General features: G+C 42.8%; 1 protein-coding gene across 1 annotated transcript; it reads left to right on the forward strand.

The window, feature by feature from the left end:
• The first annotated feature begins 234 nt into the window (after positions 1-234).
• Positions 235-11156, forward strand: LOC141110661 (trypsin-like). Its single transcript, XM_073602140.1, has 5 exons — positions 235-401; positions 1741-1903; positions 2859-3118; positions 6526-6662; positions 10952-11156. Exons 1-5 carry the CDS (start codon positions 362-364, stop codon positions 11099-11101), a joined length of 750 nt encoding a protein of 249 aa, XP_073458241.1. The 5' UTR covers positions 235-361; the 3' UTR covers positions 11102-11156.
• The last annotated feature ends 5379 nt before the right edge of the window (positions 11157-16535 follow it).

The raw sequence follows: 16535 nt of genomic DNA on the forward strand, positions 1-16535 counted from the left end.
AAACCCCTCAGTAAAACAAAAAACAAAGCTATTGGACTGTTAATTGTCTTGGAGTGTCTGGAAGTGAATGCCGGGCTAGGCAGGGTGATAGGTTGGCCACATTACTTAGCAGCCCCTATGGGGGTACTGCTACACATACAAATATAGCCAAACAAGTTTATGACAAATATACTTAGTCACTGATTCCTAAGATTTAACTGAAATACCTGTGTAGATAATATGGGAATTATCAGATGTCTGAAGGTGAGTCATGGGAACGGACAATCTGTTCACTCTGCAGACCTTTATAAACCTTGTCCAGAGCTGACAACGGTCCATTCAAAATTCCAACAATTCAAAGAAGAGTTACCATCAGCTCACTATGCTTTACATCTGGATATGCATGTTCTTGGGGCTTGCAGGTAAAACATACTTGTAATTACAGCTCATATCAAATCTGTTGCAACTTAAAAGAGAAGTAGGTTTTGTTTTTTTGCAAAATCATACTTACCTAGATGGATGCAGCATCGGTCCAATGCTGCATCTGTCCCCCGCCGGCTCTAAGACTGAAAACCAAGCGATCAAACAGGGCTCCCTGAGCAGAGAGCTGGTGACTGTCTGCTCTGCCTCCCCTCCCTCGCTCACTGGAGCGCTGGGCTGTGGAGGGGGTGGGAGCCACCAACTTGGCCTCTCAGCGACTCGCTGAGAGGCTGAGCCGAGTACCGGTCCAGGCATGTGGGCGGATCCCGACTTTGTTGTTGCGATCTTGCCTGAGCCTGGACCGGCTCTATGACGTCAGTGGACACTGGGTTTCAGCCCGCTGTCAGCTGAAAACAGATCACAGAGTAAGCTGCACCACTGTAATCCACAGTAGTACAGCCAAACGAGCTTTGGCTGTACTTCAACTTTAAAACATGAATTTTGCGGTCTTGAAGTGTAGGGATATCAAAAACATATTTTGTTCTGTTTTGGATGGAATGCAGACGGATTAGAAACTTAATAGGTTTGTATTACTGTATGCATGTCTTCTAGGTAGATTCACCATCTTTATTTGTTCTAGGCAACATTTCCACTGAGATATTAAGTGTTGGGAAACTAACATTTTAAAGTTGTTACAAGAACAAAAGATAAGGGGACTTTTTGCAAAAAGGACACCTGCTCAGAAGACCAATGTGAGCAGAATTGCCTCAGTTAAGGAGATTTCCACTCACTTTCTGTTGCATTCCTGAGACAGGAAGGGAAGGTCAATCTCCTTGATAGGACACATCTGGTTTTCATGCAGGAGGTTAGATGATGCTTGATGCTGCATTCTCAAAAATCCGTCTCAGAGCAAAGCAAAAGGTGAACTTGATTTTACATTCTTCCTCCCCTTTCCCCCCAGAAGAACATACTGACCTTTCTTTCACTCCCTCTTCATATCAAACAGCTGCTGGAAACAAGGGGAGCTGCCCTGTCAATGCTCTCAGTCATTTAATTTGTAAGTGACCCAAGTTTATGGACAAGATGAGGCAAGTCTAGTGCTTGGTGATTTTCCCAGCACTGGCACATAAAGTCAGTATGCATGAGCATCCATACCCCAAGTACCTGGAAGTATTTTGTTTGCCCTTGCTTGCTGCGTGAAGTGGGGGAGTAAAGGGAAGGTGAATATATACTCTTGGCAAGTGGGAATAAAGTTTTAACTTTCCCAAAGGTTGGCAGCAAATTTTAGGTCTCTGTTCCACCAAGTATTTGTGAATAAACTCTTTTTGATTCCTTTTGCAGCTGCTACTCCTCAGTTTGATGACGATAAGATTATTAATGGCTACGAATGTGCCCGCCATTCCCAACCTTGGCAAGTTTACATCAGCTACAATGGAGGGCAATGGTGTGGTGGATCCCTGATTTCATCACGGTGGATCATATCTGCAGCTCATTGCTATCAGCCGTAAGTTCCAAGATTCTTCTTTGTAGATTGGTAATACTTGGCAATACAGATAAAGCCAATGCCCTAGGTCTAAAATGGTTTAGGCCCCTGAATAGGATCAGAGAATCTTATGTCAGCCATAAAAAGGGGATCTGTAATTGTCTGAATAATGAGACCAATCGGAAATCCACTGTTCACTTCATGCTTTACCTAAAAGCGTAGCTATGGGAAGAAAATTAAAAAATATATATATTTGATGCAGTCTATTATTAACATTAACACCGCAGTAACACAGTTTTAATACCTGTTGGTCCTGCACGAAATTCCATTATTTTTAGTGAGCTAGCAAAAATGGAAGCTAGAGAGGTTTGGATAATCCATTTAGGACTGACAGGGTTGTTTTTTATGGCCGGCTTTTATTCATATAGTTTACATTTTCAAATCATTAAAAAATAACGAATCCATTCACATGTAGCGCTATGCCCACAAACCCAGCTGCCATTTTATCTCTATGGTTTATTTATTATATTGCCTGTATATTATATTTATGATGCTTGTCAATAGTGGCAGTGCCACAAAGTCACCCAATACTGAAAACAGGATAGAGTATAATGATAGGAAACAAGTTATTAATTTAGCTGATAGAACAAGATTAGCGGTGCCATCAAGTTTTTCTTTACCATCAAAAGAGGAATATTTAGTGGGTGGCGTTCAAAGGGGCGTTTTTATAGCTAACGCACAGTGGCCTAGTATACTATGTTTTTTGTGCTACCAGAAAAAAAAATGTGGTAGCAAAAAACACGGTCACACACCCTTCACCTTCTTATTTAGTATCCAAAGTCCCACAATGTTAATGTTTTGCCATGAATTTAATTTAAAGAAATCCTCTACATTTTGCACATTACCTGTAATCACCTTTAATTAATAAATTTTGATATCTACAGCTCCTCTTTGTTCTTATATCCATCCTTTACAGGCCCAATACCTTCATTGCTCACCTTGGGGAACACGATGTTACTAAACAAGAAGGAACAGAACAGCGTATCCAGGTGGAAAAGGCTATAATGCACCCCCTCTATGATGATAAATCCTTCGATCACGATTTCATGCTGGTCAAACTAGCTAAGCCGGCCCAGTTCAATCAGTACGTCCAACCCATCCCAGTAGCCTCTTCCTGCCCAACGGCAGGAAGTCAGTGTCTGGTGTCAGGCTGGGGAAACATGAAAATCTCTGGAGGTAAGTTCATTTACTGGGCTTTAAAAATTATTGTTTTAAGGCTGAACTTCATAAAAAAAACAAAACATCAACTGCAGTTAATGCAAGGACCGATTTTATTATCAGACTTGTATAACCTGCATGGTAGCAGATTGAAAGAGGAACAGTAAGACCCAATACACACTATTAGATTTTCTGCAGATTTTTGTCTTCAGATTTACCAAAACCATGTAGTGCAAGGGCCTGCCTGATTGCATACAAATTGAAACTCTTAAGGTTTGATCTCTTATTATATGTTTTGTTAAATCTGAAAACAAAAATCTGCAGAAAATCTAATAGTGTGTATGGGGCCTAATGCCCCATACACACGATCAGAAATTCTGCCAGCAAAAGTCGGATGTGAGCTTTTGGTCAGAAATTCCGACCGTGTTTATGCTCCATCGAACTTTTGCTGGCAGAATTCCAGCCAGCAAAAGATTGAGAGCAGGTCCTCTATTTTTCAGTCAGAAAAAGTTCCTATCCGGAAATGCGTTCGTCTGTATGCAATTCGGACGCACAAAAAATCACGCATGCTCGGAAACAATTCGACGTATGCTCGGAAGCATTGAACTTAATTTTCTTGGCTCATCGTAGTGTTGTACGTCACCGGGTTCTTGATGGTCGAAAGTTCAGAGAGTGTGTATGCAAGGCAAGCTTGAGCGGAATTGTGTCGGAAAATCCATCCAAGTTTTTTCTGACGGAATTTCTGTTCGTGTGTACGCGGCATAAGACTATGTTTCATTGCACATGTATTGACTACAAACATACTAAAAGGAGGAAACAGCAGAATGCTGACTCATCAGTGGGCTGCTTCTTCTTTACTATCTAGTCAGCAGGTCTGGGTTATTTTAAAGTATATCTAAACCCAAAAACAGAGTAATATACAGTTTTGCAGCTTACAATCCTCAGATGTGTTTTGCCTGCAATAATTTCCTTATTTAAGTTTTTATTTCCTTTATTTTCACCTGGCAATTTTTTCATTAACACACAACTTGTCCTAAGGTGACATCATTCACATACTATACTACACCTAGAGAGGAGCAGCATTGTCACCCTAGGCTGCACTTCTAATTTGGACTATAAAGACCTGTTTGGGAGTACAAAGAAAACTGAAAAATCACCAAATTTCTGACAAAATCTACAGGTATTGTTCTGCGTTTTCAAAAATTGTCATTACCCTGAAAAAATGAAGCATCTAAGGACTTGTAAGCTGGTATTTATTACATTTTTGTGCTTGGATTTAGATAAACATTAGCAAGGAAAATGATGATATGGCGATAGGTAAATTCAATCAGCACACACAAAAATGCCTAAAGTTCCCAAACAATCCCAAAAGCATTAAGTATAAATCTGTTCCTTTTGTAATAATGCATGAACATGTGCACCGATTTAATTTACTTATTGAGTTAATTCTGAATTTGTAGAGGATTTGTTTAAACTAGAGCAGCTTCAGCTACTTTGCTTCCAGAGATCTGCCCCTCTTTCTTGCACTGTAGGAATATCCTTTTTAAAATAACTAAGTGTAAAATAAGATCTTATAGGCATTATGTTACAATACTAGTCGCAGAGCTTGCACTTTACTTGGAGGGAGGACAAGTATATATAATTTACTGATTTGGAACTGGTATGTTTCCAAAAGTCTAACTATTACTTAACCTGTAATGTTCTGCAATGCCAGGCTTCGTAAGACGGGGGAATCACCAACGGCACACCACAACAGAAAACTAAATATTGCTCCAAAGCTAACCAACAAAACCATCTCAATCTATAATTAAATAGTCTTACCTTTAATATCGAGGCAATTTAAAAAAATATATTATACAATAGTCCTCCTCCCTTACCAATAACATCACTTAGGCTGCTTTCACACTGGGGTGGTAGGGGGCGTCGGCGGTAAAACAGCGCTATTTTTAGCGCTGTTTTACAGCGGTATTCGGCCGCTAGCGGTGCGATTTTAACCCCCCGCTGGCGGCCGAAAAAGGGTTAAAACCACTCGTATAGCGTGGCTATAGCCGCGGTATTGCCGCGCTGTCCCATTGATTTCAATGGGCAGGAGCGGTTTAGGAGCGGTAAATACACCGCTCCTTCACCGCTCCAAAGATGCGGCTTGCAGGAGATTTTTTTTCTCCTGCCAGCGCACCGCTTCAGTGTGAAAGACCTCGGGCTTTCACACTGAACAAACAGCGGAGGCTGTTTTGGGGTGGTTTGCAGGCACTATTTTTAGCGCAATAACGCCTGCAAACCGCCCCAGTGTGAAAGGGGTCTAAAGGCAAACTCATGAACCTCAGTCCCTGCAAGAATTACAATAATGCACAACATTCATAATGCCCCTCAAGACAACTACCAGTAAAACTAATACCTCAACCATTCCCCATCATTGCATATGAATATATTTCTAACAACAAATATAGCCTCATGAAATTATAAGATTATTTAACATAAATCAGCCCAAATTGGAAACCCACATCAACATAAGAACTGGAAGGACTGTTGGCCGTCGAAGTAAAGTTTGAGCTCCTCTGTCTCTGGTTTATTGTTCTGGTCCTTTGAAGTATTTTTGCCACACTTTGTGGCTGATTTACTAAAACTGAGGAGTACAAAATCTGATGCAGATGTGCATGGTAGCCAATTAGCTTCTAGCTGCAGCTTGTTCAATTGAGCTTTAACAAAAAACCTGGAAGCTGATTGGTTTCTTTGCAAAGCTGCACCAAAGTTTGCACTCTCTAGTTTTAGTAAATCAACCCCTTTCTCTGCCGTTTTTGCTATGATTTTAGTAAAGGGGGAAGGGTTATATATTCTGTCTTGTCTTTACTACTGTCCATTTTCCATTGGCAATATTTCATTTTCATCACCAGGACAATAAGTGTGTGTGTGTGTGTGTGTGTGTGTGTGTGTGTGTGTGTGGGGGGGGGGGGGAATCTGGGGACACAAACCTAAATACAAGTTTTCCCAAGGTTCTAAACCTCCCTCCCACTATGTAAAACTGAACAAAACTGTTTTAGCTGGAACTCCAGTTTAATTTAAATACTTACTTATAAGAAAAGAGGCTCTCGTCCTATAATAAATAATGTAAATGATTTTGTAAAAATGTTGTGTATAACATCACTCATACCTTAAAGTGGTTGTAAAGCTTTAAGGTTTTTCACCTTAATGCATTCTATGCGCCTTTCCATGGGGGCACCCGATGAAGAGGAGGAGCTTGGAGCACCGACGGGGCACCCCAGAAGAAGAGGATCCTGGCTGCTCTGTGCAAAACCATTACACAGAGCAGGTAAGTATAGGCATGTTTGTTATTCTTATTTTAAAAAAAGGGAGTGTTTAACATCACTTTAAATTACACGACATTATGCAATAGTTGATAATATATTATACTTTAATTTCTTTTTTAGTGCAATATGCTACAAAATTACAGTGTCTTGATCTCCCTGTTTTGTCGGACTCCAGCTGTAAATCTTCTTATTCAAACATGATCACTACAAATATGTTTTGTGCTGGTTTCCTAGAAGGTGGCAAAGACGCATGTGCAGTAAGTATTGAAGATATATAGAATTATGAATATTCATAAATATCTTTATATTGTATGTTTAGGATAGTAAGAATATCCACAGCAAAGCATATGACTGCTATAGGACCAATGGCAGAACTACTGCCTGGTCTATGGGGCCCAGGGCAGAGAGGGGCCTGGTCGGGACCAGAAGGGGTAGGTTGTGTCATTTAAAGCAGAACTGAACCCATTAATTTACCTGTTTGGCAAAACAAATATATTCAAGATATGCTGTGAATGATAACTGTCACAGTTGCTTATGCTCTCAACTAAACTGTAAAGCCATGGCAACTGCAGATCAAACAGAAGCTAACATGGCAGTTTCCTAGGAGGAGGGTTTAGTCCAGCTTTACTGTCTGTCTGGTGCTCACCGTTTTGTTATTTGAGCAGCTGTTAGTGTTGTGCTTTTACTCCCCTCATTCTTCTCTGTTAATATGAGTCAAGTGCGGGACTTGGAAATGCAGAGTATTCTCCTCCTAAGAGGTGTATATTCACGAAAAAACAGCCAAAAATGAAAAGGGTGAGGGGTTAGTAAGGATATTTGCCTTAGCACTGCATTGTTAAGTGAGGTTGGGAGGGTCGCATGCCTCCTGGCCCTTTCCAGAAACTCCATCAGTACAGTACCACACAGGATTTGTTAGCTCACCTGTTTGCTGATGTCATGTGTAAACATAGAACCTGGCATAGGAAGTCTTAGACCACTCACTTCCTCTGTAGCTCAGACTGATGACATCTTTTGCAGAGAAAGGTAGAGGAAGTGAGTAGTGGAAGACTTCCTCTGCCAGTTTGTGTTTACAAATGACAGCTATGCTGTGGTGAGATGTCAGGTCGCATGTAGGATCCATGCTGATAGAGGTCTGGAAGGAGTCAGGCAGCCCAGTGTACCTGGCAGAACAGATCTTCCTGGGGTTCTGACTGTGCCCCACATGTGCTAATAGAGATCAGAATGGGGACAGCTGAGCAATAGTACAGTAAGTCATTTTTAGTAAACCATGTTTAGGGTGCTTTGTAAATACTCATTGTATTATGCATTTCATTTGCCATAATTCCTTACTTCATATATCACAATGTACATTCCCCATTCAATACCTCCTCGTTCCATATGCGTTGCTGTGCATTCTCTATTCTGCAACCCCTCATTCCTCAGCGCCTCATTCCCTACACCATACTGTACATTTCGTAGTTCCTAGTCCGCACCCCCGGTTCTGAATGACATTCTGTTTACTCCTTGTGCTACTGAGCCTTACTCATATGCAATGCTGTACATTCTCTATTCTGTACCCCTTCATTCTGTATACAATACTGTACATTCCCTATTCCACACTCCTTGTTCTGTATGCCATGCCATTTATTCCCTGTTTCTACTCGCATTTGCCATGCTGTGCATTTCCTATGCCACAATCCTCATTCCATCTGCAAATCTGTACTCTCCTTATTCCACAAAGCCTCATAACAGTTGCCCTGCTATATATTCCCTATTTCACAATATATTGTTTTATATTATACACTATATCATCCTGTATGTCTTATTGTATGTTCCCTATTCTCAATGTCTCATTCTGTATACCATGTTGTACGTTCCTTTTCCCACTGCTTATTCCGTATACTATGCAGTACAATCCCTTTTGCCACTGACTGAAATAAAAAAGGGAGGAAGCTATAACAGGATGGGGGCATATAGATAGGGAGATAGAGGGAGCACTGTGCAGGGAATATCCACCATCTCTTAAGCATAAAATGGAGGTAACTAGTTAAATCCTCCATGAGCCTGATATCCTCAACACAGCAAAGCGGAGGCGAAGGGGATTTCCACAGAGCAAGGATGTAGGAACCGGTCATGTTAACCAAGTATTCCTTTAATGATTTCTTGTAGGTCTTTAGAGAGAATGTATTATGGTACAGTAGGAAGAATAGCAGAGTTTTTGGGGAGGTACAGTTGGTAAATATCTGAACAATGGTGTGAATTTTCCAAAAATGCTGAAAGATTGGGCATGACTCTCTGGGAAGAGTGTAACGTAAAGGTCTTTCTCCCATAAGTCAAAGAAATGCAGCAAAGTCTGAGAAGATCTTGTAAGAAATAATTTATAGTTGTAAGAGACAGAATGTCTCACTGGTCTGAGAGATTGGCATTCCTGATCAAACTGATTCTGTAGGTATGCAAAAAAGGTGGCCACAGGCAAGTATTAGAGCTATATGAACGGAACTGCAGGGGATCTAAAGAAGAAATATCAGGTTCATGCAACAGGCAATAGAGGGGATGGGAGTGTTAAATTCCAATTTAAATAAAAGAAAGGTCAGAGTGAAGGTCAGTTGTTAACGCAAGGCTGGAATTGGTAGGACCAGGCTCCATGGGAGCATATTCTGTGGAATGCAGACCTCTTCCTATTCAATTGATACCCACTATGTTTTATGTTACAATGGCAGCACCAATCATACCAATAAACATTGTACAAAAAGCCACTATACCTCTGGAAACTTATATGTGGTATAAATGATTGTACACTAACTGATACTGAGGAATAATGTCCTGCTATCTAACCATCTTCTTTACTTCCTCTGGGTTTGGCAGGTTTGCCTACTTGCCATGTGTGTTAGAGGTCTTTTGGACCCAAGAGAAAAGTCATGACCCCTGTTGATGCACCAGCTCTATCCCTGCCATGACTATATCTTGTTAAGCTAAAATAAAACTACAAGTTTTAGTACCCAAGTGTAGCGCTTACCTCTGAGGGGGCCACTGGATGCAGACAAGTTCTCTGTAGATAGCACAGAAGCCACCAGTCACCCAAGCGCAGTCCAGGGGGTCTCTTTTTAGGAATTATTGCTGAAAACCTTAACAGGAGAGGGGTTTAGGGCACGGGATACGTCAAAAGAATCAGCAACAGCAGCAAAAGAATAGGATTCTCTTTAGGCTCCCAATAGTAGCTTTCCAGAAGGTAGCTTGGGATGTCGGTATGTCTGTACACCAGTGGTTCTCAACCTTTCGAATGCCGTGACCCCTTGATAAAATTTCCCAAGTTGTGGGAACCCCTAACAGTAAAATTATTTTTGTAGCATGGGTTGTCAGCACCCAAGGCAAGACAAGTAATTTGCGCCCCTAACCCATGGACATTTAGCGCTCCCTGAGTCCCTTCCACTCGTACAGTATTAAAACTTTTCTCTTTGTTCTCCTTTCTTTCCCTTTTATCCCTCTCTATCCTAATTTCTTGTTTTTTTTCCCCCATCCCTCTCTCTAGCCGTCTTTCTTGTTCTTTCTCTTATTCTTTCTCTCCCTTTTTCTTGGTTCTTCCCCCTCTTTTCTTCTCCCTTCCATGTATTCTCTATTTTTATTCCTTGGTGGGGGGGTGGAGGAATGAGATGCGTGGCAGTGCTGGGGAGAGTTCTGATCAGACAACTTAAGTGCTCTTGATCAAGGTCATCTGCTGATCTGAGAACTGTAGTGGGGACTTTTAATGGCAACTATAATCATAGGTCGTGTTACTCACTTTATCTCCGGCTTCACTGTGTCTCCAGCTCTGTGGTGTCTCGCAGCCGTGACACCTATGCCAAAATCAGGAGATAGGGTCTCCTCCAGCCCCTTCCACTTCACATTCCTCACCAGTCAGCTGACCTTTAGTCTCTGCCCCCCACCCATGCCGTGAACTGAATGGGTGGCTGCGAAGAGGCTGAGTGGGTGGCCGTGGGCTCCAGGAACAGCCCAGCTGGGCAGCCACAGGCTCCAGAGATAGCCCTGCTGGGTGGCCGCAAAAAGGCTGGGAGAGTGGCACGGGCTTCAGGAACAGCCAAGGATTCAGTGACCCCTGGCAAATTGTCATTTGACCCCCGAGGGGGTCCCGACCCCCAGGTTGAGAACCACTGCTGTACACCATAATGGCAGTTGTTAGCAACTGGTTCCCCTTCGCATCTATGCAACTCTCAGTCCCCAAGAAGATCCTTGCTCACAGTGTCCTTGGAGCTATCTGCCACTCAATCTCCACAGGTAGATCCTTAAAGAGGGAGACAAAAATCAAATTTTCCTAGCAGCCCAGCTAGTAGGAGCTCTATACCAGCATGATATTTAAAATATGGAATTTTACAGCTAAAATAAAGTTGTTCAATAATTTAAATGTATCACATCTATATCTTTTTTAGTCAGGTTTTGAGGTACTCTGGTGAATATTTATTATGGAAGCTGGAGGGTGGTTTGATCCACACAAGTGAACACAAAATTCAATTATTAGTGGACTTATCCTTTAAGTACTTTCCTGCACTTATGTACCTCCTTGTTTTCACAGGCTGATTCTGGTGGACCACTGGTCTGCAATGGAAAACTGTATGGAGTGGTCTCCTGGGGTCGAATGTGTGCACTCCGTAACTATCCTGGTGTCTACACCAAAGTCTGCAGCTATTTTGACTGGATTAAGAAAATGATAGAGCAAAACTGAAGCCAATTTTACACCAAAACAAACGTACAATAAAGCATAGTGCAAGTTCCCAGCATCTCAGTGTCTGCGTCACTTTATACTGCCTGTGGTTTTTAGAACTCTTGTGCGCATAACTAAACACAATAACTAAACACAATAAGTCTTTAAGCCACCAAGGTTTTTTACACAAGGAGATTGCTATATTTTTACTAAGCCATGCGGTTGTTTTACCAACCAAGCTATTGTGGTGATACAACTAAAGAATATGAACCTGTACATACACCTGTTTTTCAGAAAGATCTAAATACAACATAAAGGTAACCACCTAATGCCCAGATATATGTGTGCTTCTACTTATGTTATATTGAGAATTTGTTGGTTATTAGCTGGCCTTAGGTGATATTTCATAGGCTTCACAGTGTATAAATAGTCTTAAAAACATACAACACTTGCGCTACCTTGCAATTTTATACCCAGCTGTTAGCACATGGTGTCCGTCACACCTTAAAAACTGAATAAACAAAAACTGCCCATGGGTTGTAGCACTATTTTCCAATAGTAAATATACAACATGTACCACTTATGCCCAATTAATTAAATCAAATTAATATACAAGTAAATAAAGTGAAGTTCGTATAACAAAATCCAAAAAACTCAAAAAGGTGCTAAAAAAAAACATTTAGCTCATGACATCCCATACAAAGTGAATGCCTCTTTGGTGCACCCCAAGTACAGTCCAGGTGATCCCCACTTGCTCTGCCACTCACCGGAAGAAATTGACTCCTTGTATTAACAAGTGAGTGAAATCACACTCTATATCACCCTCCAGGCACCAACTCCAATATTCTTCCTTAAGTGTGAAGGGCTCATCTCCCTTACAACAGGTATTAGCCATGATAAAGGATAGAAACTAGAAGCTTTCTCTGGTAAAGTACCATGTCTTATTAAAGGAGAAGTCCAGCCTGAGATAATTTGGCTGTGCTTCTCTTAAGGGTCACAGGAGTGCAATTCATTTTGCACTCCTGTGACCCGTTTTCAGCGGAGAGCGGTCTGATGTCCGCTTTCCGCTGACGTCACCAGGATCAGTCGAGGCAGTGCGTCATCCCTACTTAGGAAATCTGGATCCGCCAGCTGTTTGGACAGATAGCAGTCTCAGCGAGCCGCTGAGACAGATGCTCCCCGCCCCTCCACAGCTCAGCACTCCAATGAGCATGGAGGAGCAGAGCAGGAGAGATGCTGACTGACAGGCAGCAGCTCTCGGGGAGGTGAGAGAACCGATCGGCGGTGTTCGGTGGCTCGGTTTTCAGCGAAGAGGCGGTGGGGGACAGATGCATCATCAGTCTGATGCTGCATCCACCTAGGTAAGTATGATTATGCAAAAAGAAAACCAAAAACATACATCTCTTTTAAAAGAGAGCATGGTACATAGATATCAGCAAGAATCACTTATACCAGTTAGCACTGTTGTTCCAAAACCAGTGTGCGCTCCAATGAGAGGATATGATGTTACCGGAAATTCTTTCCCAATGCGTTTTGTCATGAACAAGGAATGTCTTCAGGAGCCTATCATCTTGTGCCAAGCTATTCTTTGCTATCTTTGTATCAAGCCATTTGCTTCTTTTGCCAAGCTAGGGGTAAATATCGTGCCTTTCTGATTGTTAATTTTTGTGCCATACCAAGTGTTAATTGTAGTACTGTGCCGGGTGTTCATTATTGTGTTGGGGTTTTTTGCTGGTCCTGACATATGCAGAGGGTCATCATTGCTGGTAGTTATCAATAATGGTACTTACACTTTCTGGGGGTTATTGCTGTCCCTGGCTGTTGCTGGCGGGGTCATCACTGCTAGTCCCAATTGGGCTTATTTTACTTCTCCCGTGTACCCCAAGGCCCTATTTTGTCTATACAAAGAAAGAAAAGTGGCACGCTACAAGCATAGACCATAAAGAAACACTCATGTTTTGGTCATGCCTTGCCTACAAGTGTGGGGCAGGGGGCGCGCTACGCTTGCAGCATACTCCCAGCACCATCACAGGACCCCCCCAAAAATTGTCTTGAGTCACCCCTGGACTTGCCTCTAATAACAAATAGGACTTAATATTCCTATGCTTAGAGTGGGATCCTTTATCCAGTTGCTGTCCGCCCTATAACCGCTTTACTGCTACAGGGTGACAGCTGTGGGCCACATCACTTATATGTATATATAAATGTGATCCGTGCTTCCTCCATATTCCCAAGCCAGGGGCAAATGTGCACTCCCCCACCCAGCTGGTGGTGCTTTTATTCAATCCAGCATCGATCAGTTACCAGGTACAAGCCATTGATTTTTGGCCTGGACATGCTGATCGGTTCTGACAAATCAGGGAACAGCATGTGCCTGTATTTACAAGCACAGGCACAGGAAATTATGTCATCTCCTCTTGTGGAGCTTTTTTGGTTCCAGCATGAGAAGAGTGTCCCCAAAAATGAAGCGTTAGCAGGATCAGCTCCGACACCTGCCAACAAGTGTAGTGTCAGCAGATCACTGTCCCTCCTGATACATACAAAACTGCAGCGCTAACAAGATCAGACTAGTGCTAATCTAGTGCTAAACTAGTGCTAATCTCTGCTAGCACTAGCAGGTACATTTTTTTTGTAGCAGTCCAAGCAGTTTATGACAGGCAGGTGCTCTTTTTCCCGTGAGTCGCACTAGGTACCTGCAAATTTAGTGGCCAAAACAGCCAACGAAAGATACGCTAGTGAAGGGGCCTACAGGATTTTGAGTATGTCAGGTGAGAGGGAAGGGGAAGCCTCACTGACAAAATCAGGCTCAGAATACGAACCTGTAGAGAGCAGTGGCACCCTGACAGATAGCTCAGACGATGGAGTAGAGGTCCCTGCTAAGGTGAGGCGTACCCAACCGCATGCCAAGATTGCTGAGGTGCTACAATCGCATGAGGATTCTCATATGCAGCATAGTATCAGTACTAGTGACACGCTACCTTTTAGTGAACTGCCAAGCACCAGCAGCCTAGTACATCCTGTTCTTTTACACACCAGCCCTGCAGTTTTACTTGGTGATGTGGCGAGTCCCATAAGTGCAGTCCAAGCTGGTGCGGTGGCTAGCACAAGTAGCATCCCGCAGCCACCAAGAATTAGAAGACAGGTCCATAGAGCCCATAGTGTTCTTCCTGATGTGCTTGCAAATCCTGATTGGCAGCCCACAGATTCTGCAGGACCCGTACTTCCCCCATTCACTGGCCAATTCAGGGGGAAACAACAATTTTAACTCCCTCCTTTTTTTTAGTTGTTTTCATGGAAAATCTAGCAATCGATTGTGGACAAAAGCAATTTATATGTGGGGCAATTACCTAAAGTTGTTTAGGATTAGTAAAGGAGTTCAAAAAGGGGTGGAGGTGGTATAAAAGTATGCACAAAGGACACATCTAGGTGTGAAGAACCTGGGGAAAAAAGAAGACTAGGGAACATGATAGGATTTCCTAAAGAGGTGTGTTTTTATGGAGCCTCTGAACTATTTATTGACAGAATGAAGGAAATTATTTCAGAAGTGATGCAGCCCATAATAAATTCTGAATGTGAGAGTGGAAGGTGAGAAGGCTCATGCTGCCTAGTGGTTGCTAGGACGCAGTCAGATGAAACCATGTAGTGTCCTAGGCAGTTCACATTGCCAAGTGTCCTTGGTTGCTAGGCCTCAGGTGGCTCCAAAAGAGTGCAGACTGCACCTCCTGCTGCTTCCTCAGCAGTTGGGTGCTTTAACCTGCCTCCTCCTGCCCACCATATGTGACAGAAACAAAAAGAACATGCCGAGTCAGTGCAGAAGAAAACTCAAGTTGTCCAGAACAAGTTGTCCAGTGACTTCTGCACTCTGTGTTACTGACTCCTGACCCCAGAACTTTGTGTATTACTTATTCCTGACCCCTGCACTTTGTGCATGATACAGTCTTTAGACCTGCTGTATCTGTGTTATGCCCTACTGACCCATGTACTCTGTGCAGTAAGCAGGGATACATGGTAGCTTAAAGTAGAAAAATGAAATCCTGCTAGAGCACTTCATGTTGGCCCCTTTTGCAATGTAACACAATAAAAATAAGTTCCTATACTGTTTAAAATCCAGTAACACACTGCCCCACCCTGCTCTACACATGCTCAGTTGCTCTCTATTTTTCGGCACTGTGCTGAAAATATAGAGGCCAATCTGCTGACAGGCTAAAGATTTCCTGCTGCTCAGAGGGTCTGGGCTTCAGCAAAATGGCAGCATACAGCATAAAGAAACAGGAACAATGATGGATGCAATTTACAGCACAGACTAATTCTGGTAGCATAATTATTAATGTGGAATGTATGTTCCTTGCTAAAAAAAAAACATTGCGGGAATTCAATAAAGCTGCTTCGCCACTTTTCTGGTGTTAATGGCTCTTGTTAATGTATTGCACCAAATTAATGAAGCATTTGCAACACTTTTGGCTCGGACAGCGACTCGTTCACCAAATTCAGATAGTTCTAAAATGCGACACTTTTACATTAGGTTGCATTGCATGAGCCACTTTTACATTGTGTCGCATTGAATACACCAAAATGTAAAAGTGGAACTAATTAAGAAAAACAAATTATTTTTTATATAAAGAGAGAGAGAGAGAGAGAGAGAGAGAATATATGTAGCAGGAAGCTGGCTAGGTTACCTGCTGACAGGAGGACATGTAACTGCATGTGTTGCTAGGGGATTGTTTCCCCCTAGTGCCCATCACAGACTCTGTTGGGGTTTCCTGACTGCAGGGCAGGCAAAGACATTGGACAAGAGCAAGGTATCTAGGGATATGTAGTCCAGTGAATCAAGTTTGTATAGAAGCCCAGCCATTGTGGACTACAATTTACAGCTGGCTAGATGAGAAGATAGAATGCTGGGAGGTCAAATAGCAGAGAGAGGAAGGAGGAGTTGCTGTCTTGGAACCACTGGCTGGATCTGCAAGCAGTGACTTGTTCAGTAGATTGTGCCATGGCTGCATTGCGGCCTGTGCAAGGAGAGAGAGTCATCATGAGCGGATGGAGATGCATCTGCTGCCAGCAACATCTGATCGTTCGGTGGCAGGATCTGCAAGCAGTGACTTGTTCAGTAGATTGTGCCGTGGCTGCATTGCGGCCTGTGCAAGGAGAGAGAGTCATCATGAGCGGATGGAGATGCATCTACTGCCAGCAACATCTGATCGTTCGGTGGCAGCTTGAAGGCCACCCTCATCACATCCACTCCAGATCCAGCTGGACTGTAGCGCAGTGCGACGTGGGGTCGAGCGCTGTCTCTAGAGCCAGACTTTGCAGAGGCCTGTTGCGGAGTCTCAATGCCATTCTCTGAAACATAAGGTCGCAGGGATTGGTGAGTGGGCACTTGCCGATTCTTTCATTTCACCAAGCCTGTAAGGAAACCTTTGCTACACCTTTTGTGTCCATCTCAAAGAGCTAACTA

This window comes from Aquarana catesbeiana, linkage group LG10 (genome assembly GCF_042186555.1).
Source record: "Aquarana catesbeiana isolate 2022-GZ linkage group LG10, ASM4218655v1, whole genome shotgun sequence".
Classification (NCBI taxonomy): domain Eukaryota; kingdom Metazoa; phylum Chordata; class Amphibia; order Anura; family Ranidae; genus Aquarana; species Aquarana catesbeiana.

Bases quoted from the DNA above. Each gene is read 5' to 3' on its own strand.
- LOC141110661 (XM_073602140.1), top strand. From the start codon at position 362: ATGCTTTACATCTGGATATGCATGTTCTTGGGGCTTGCAG. The intron at 402-1,740 runs GTAAAACATACT...TTCCTTTTGCAG, and splicing joins CATGTTCTTGGGGCTTGCAG to CTGCTACTCCTCAGTTTGAT. The intron at 3,119-6,525 runs GTAAGTTCATTT...TTTCTTTTTTAG, and splicing joins AAACATGAAAATCTCTGGAG to TGCAATATGCTACAAAATTA.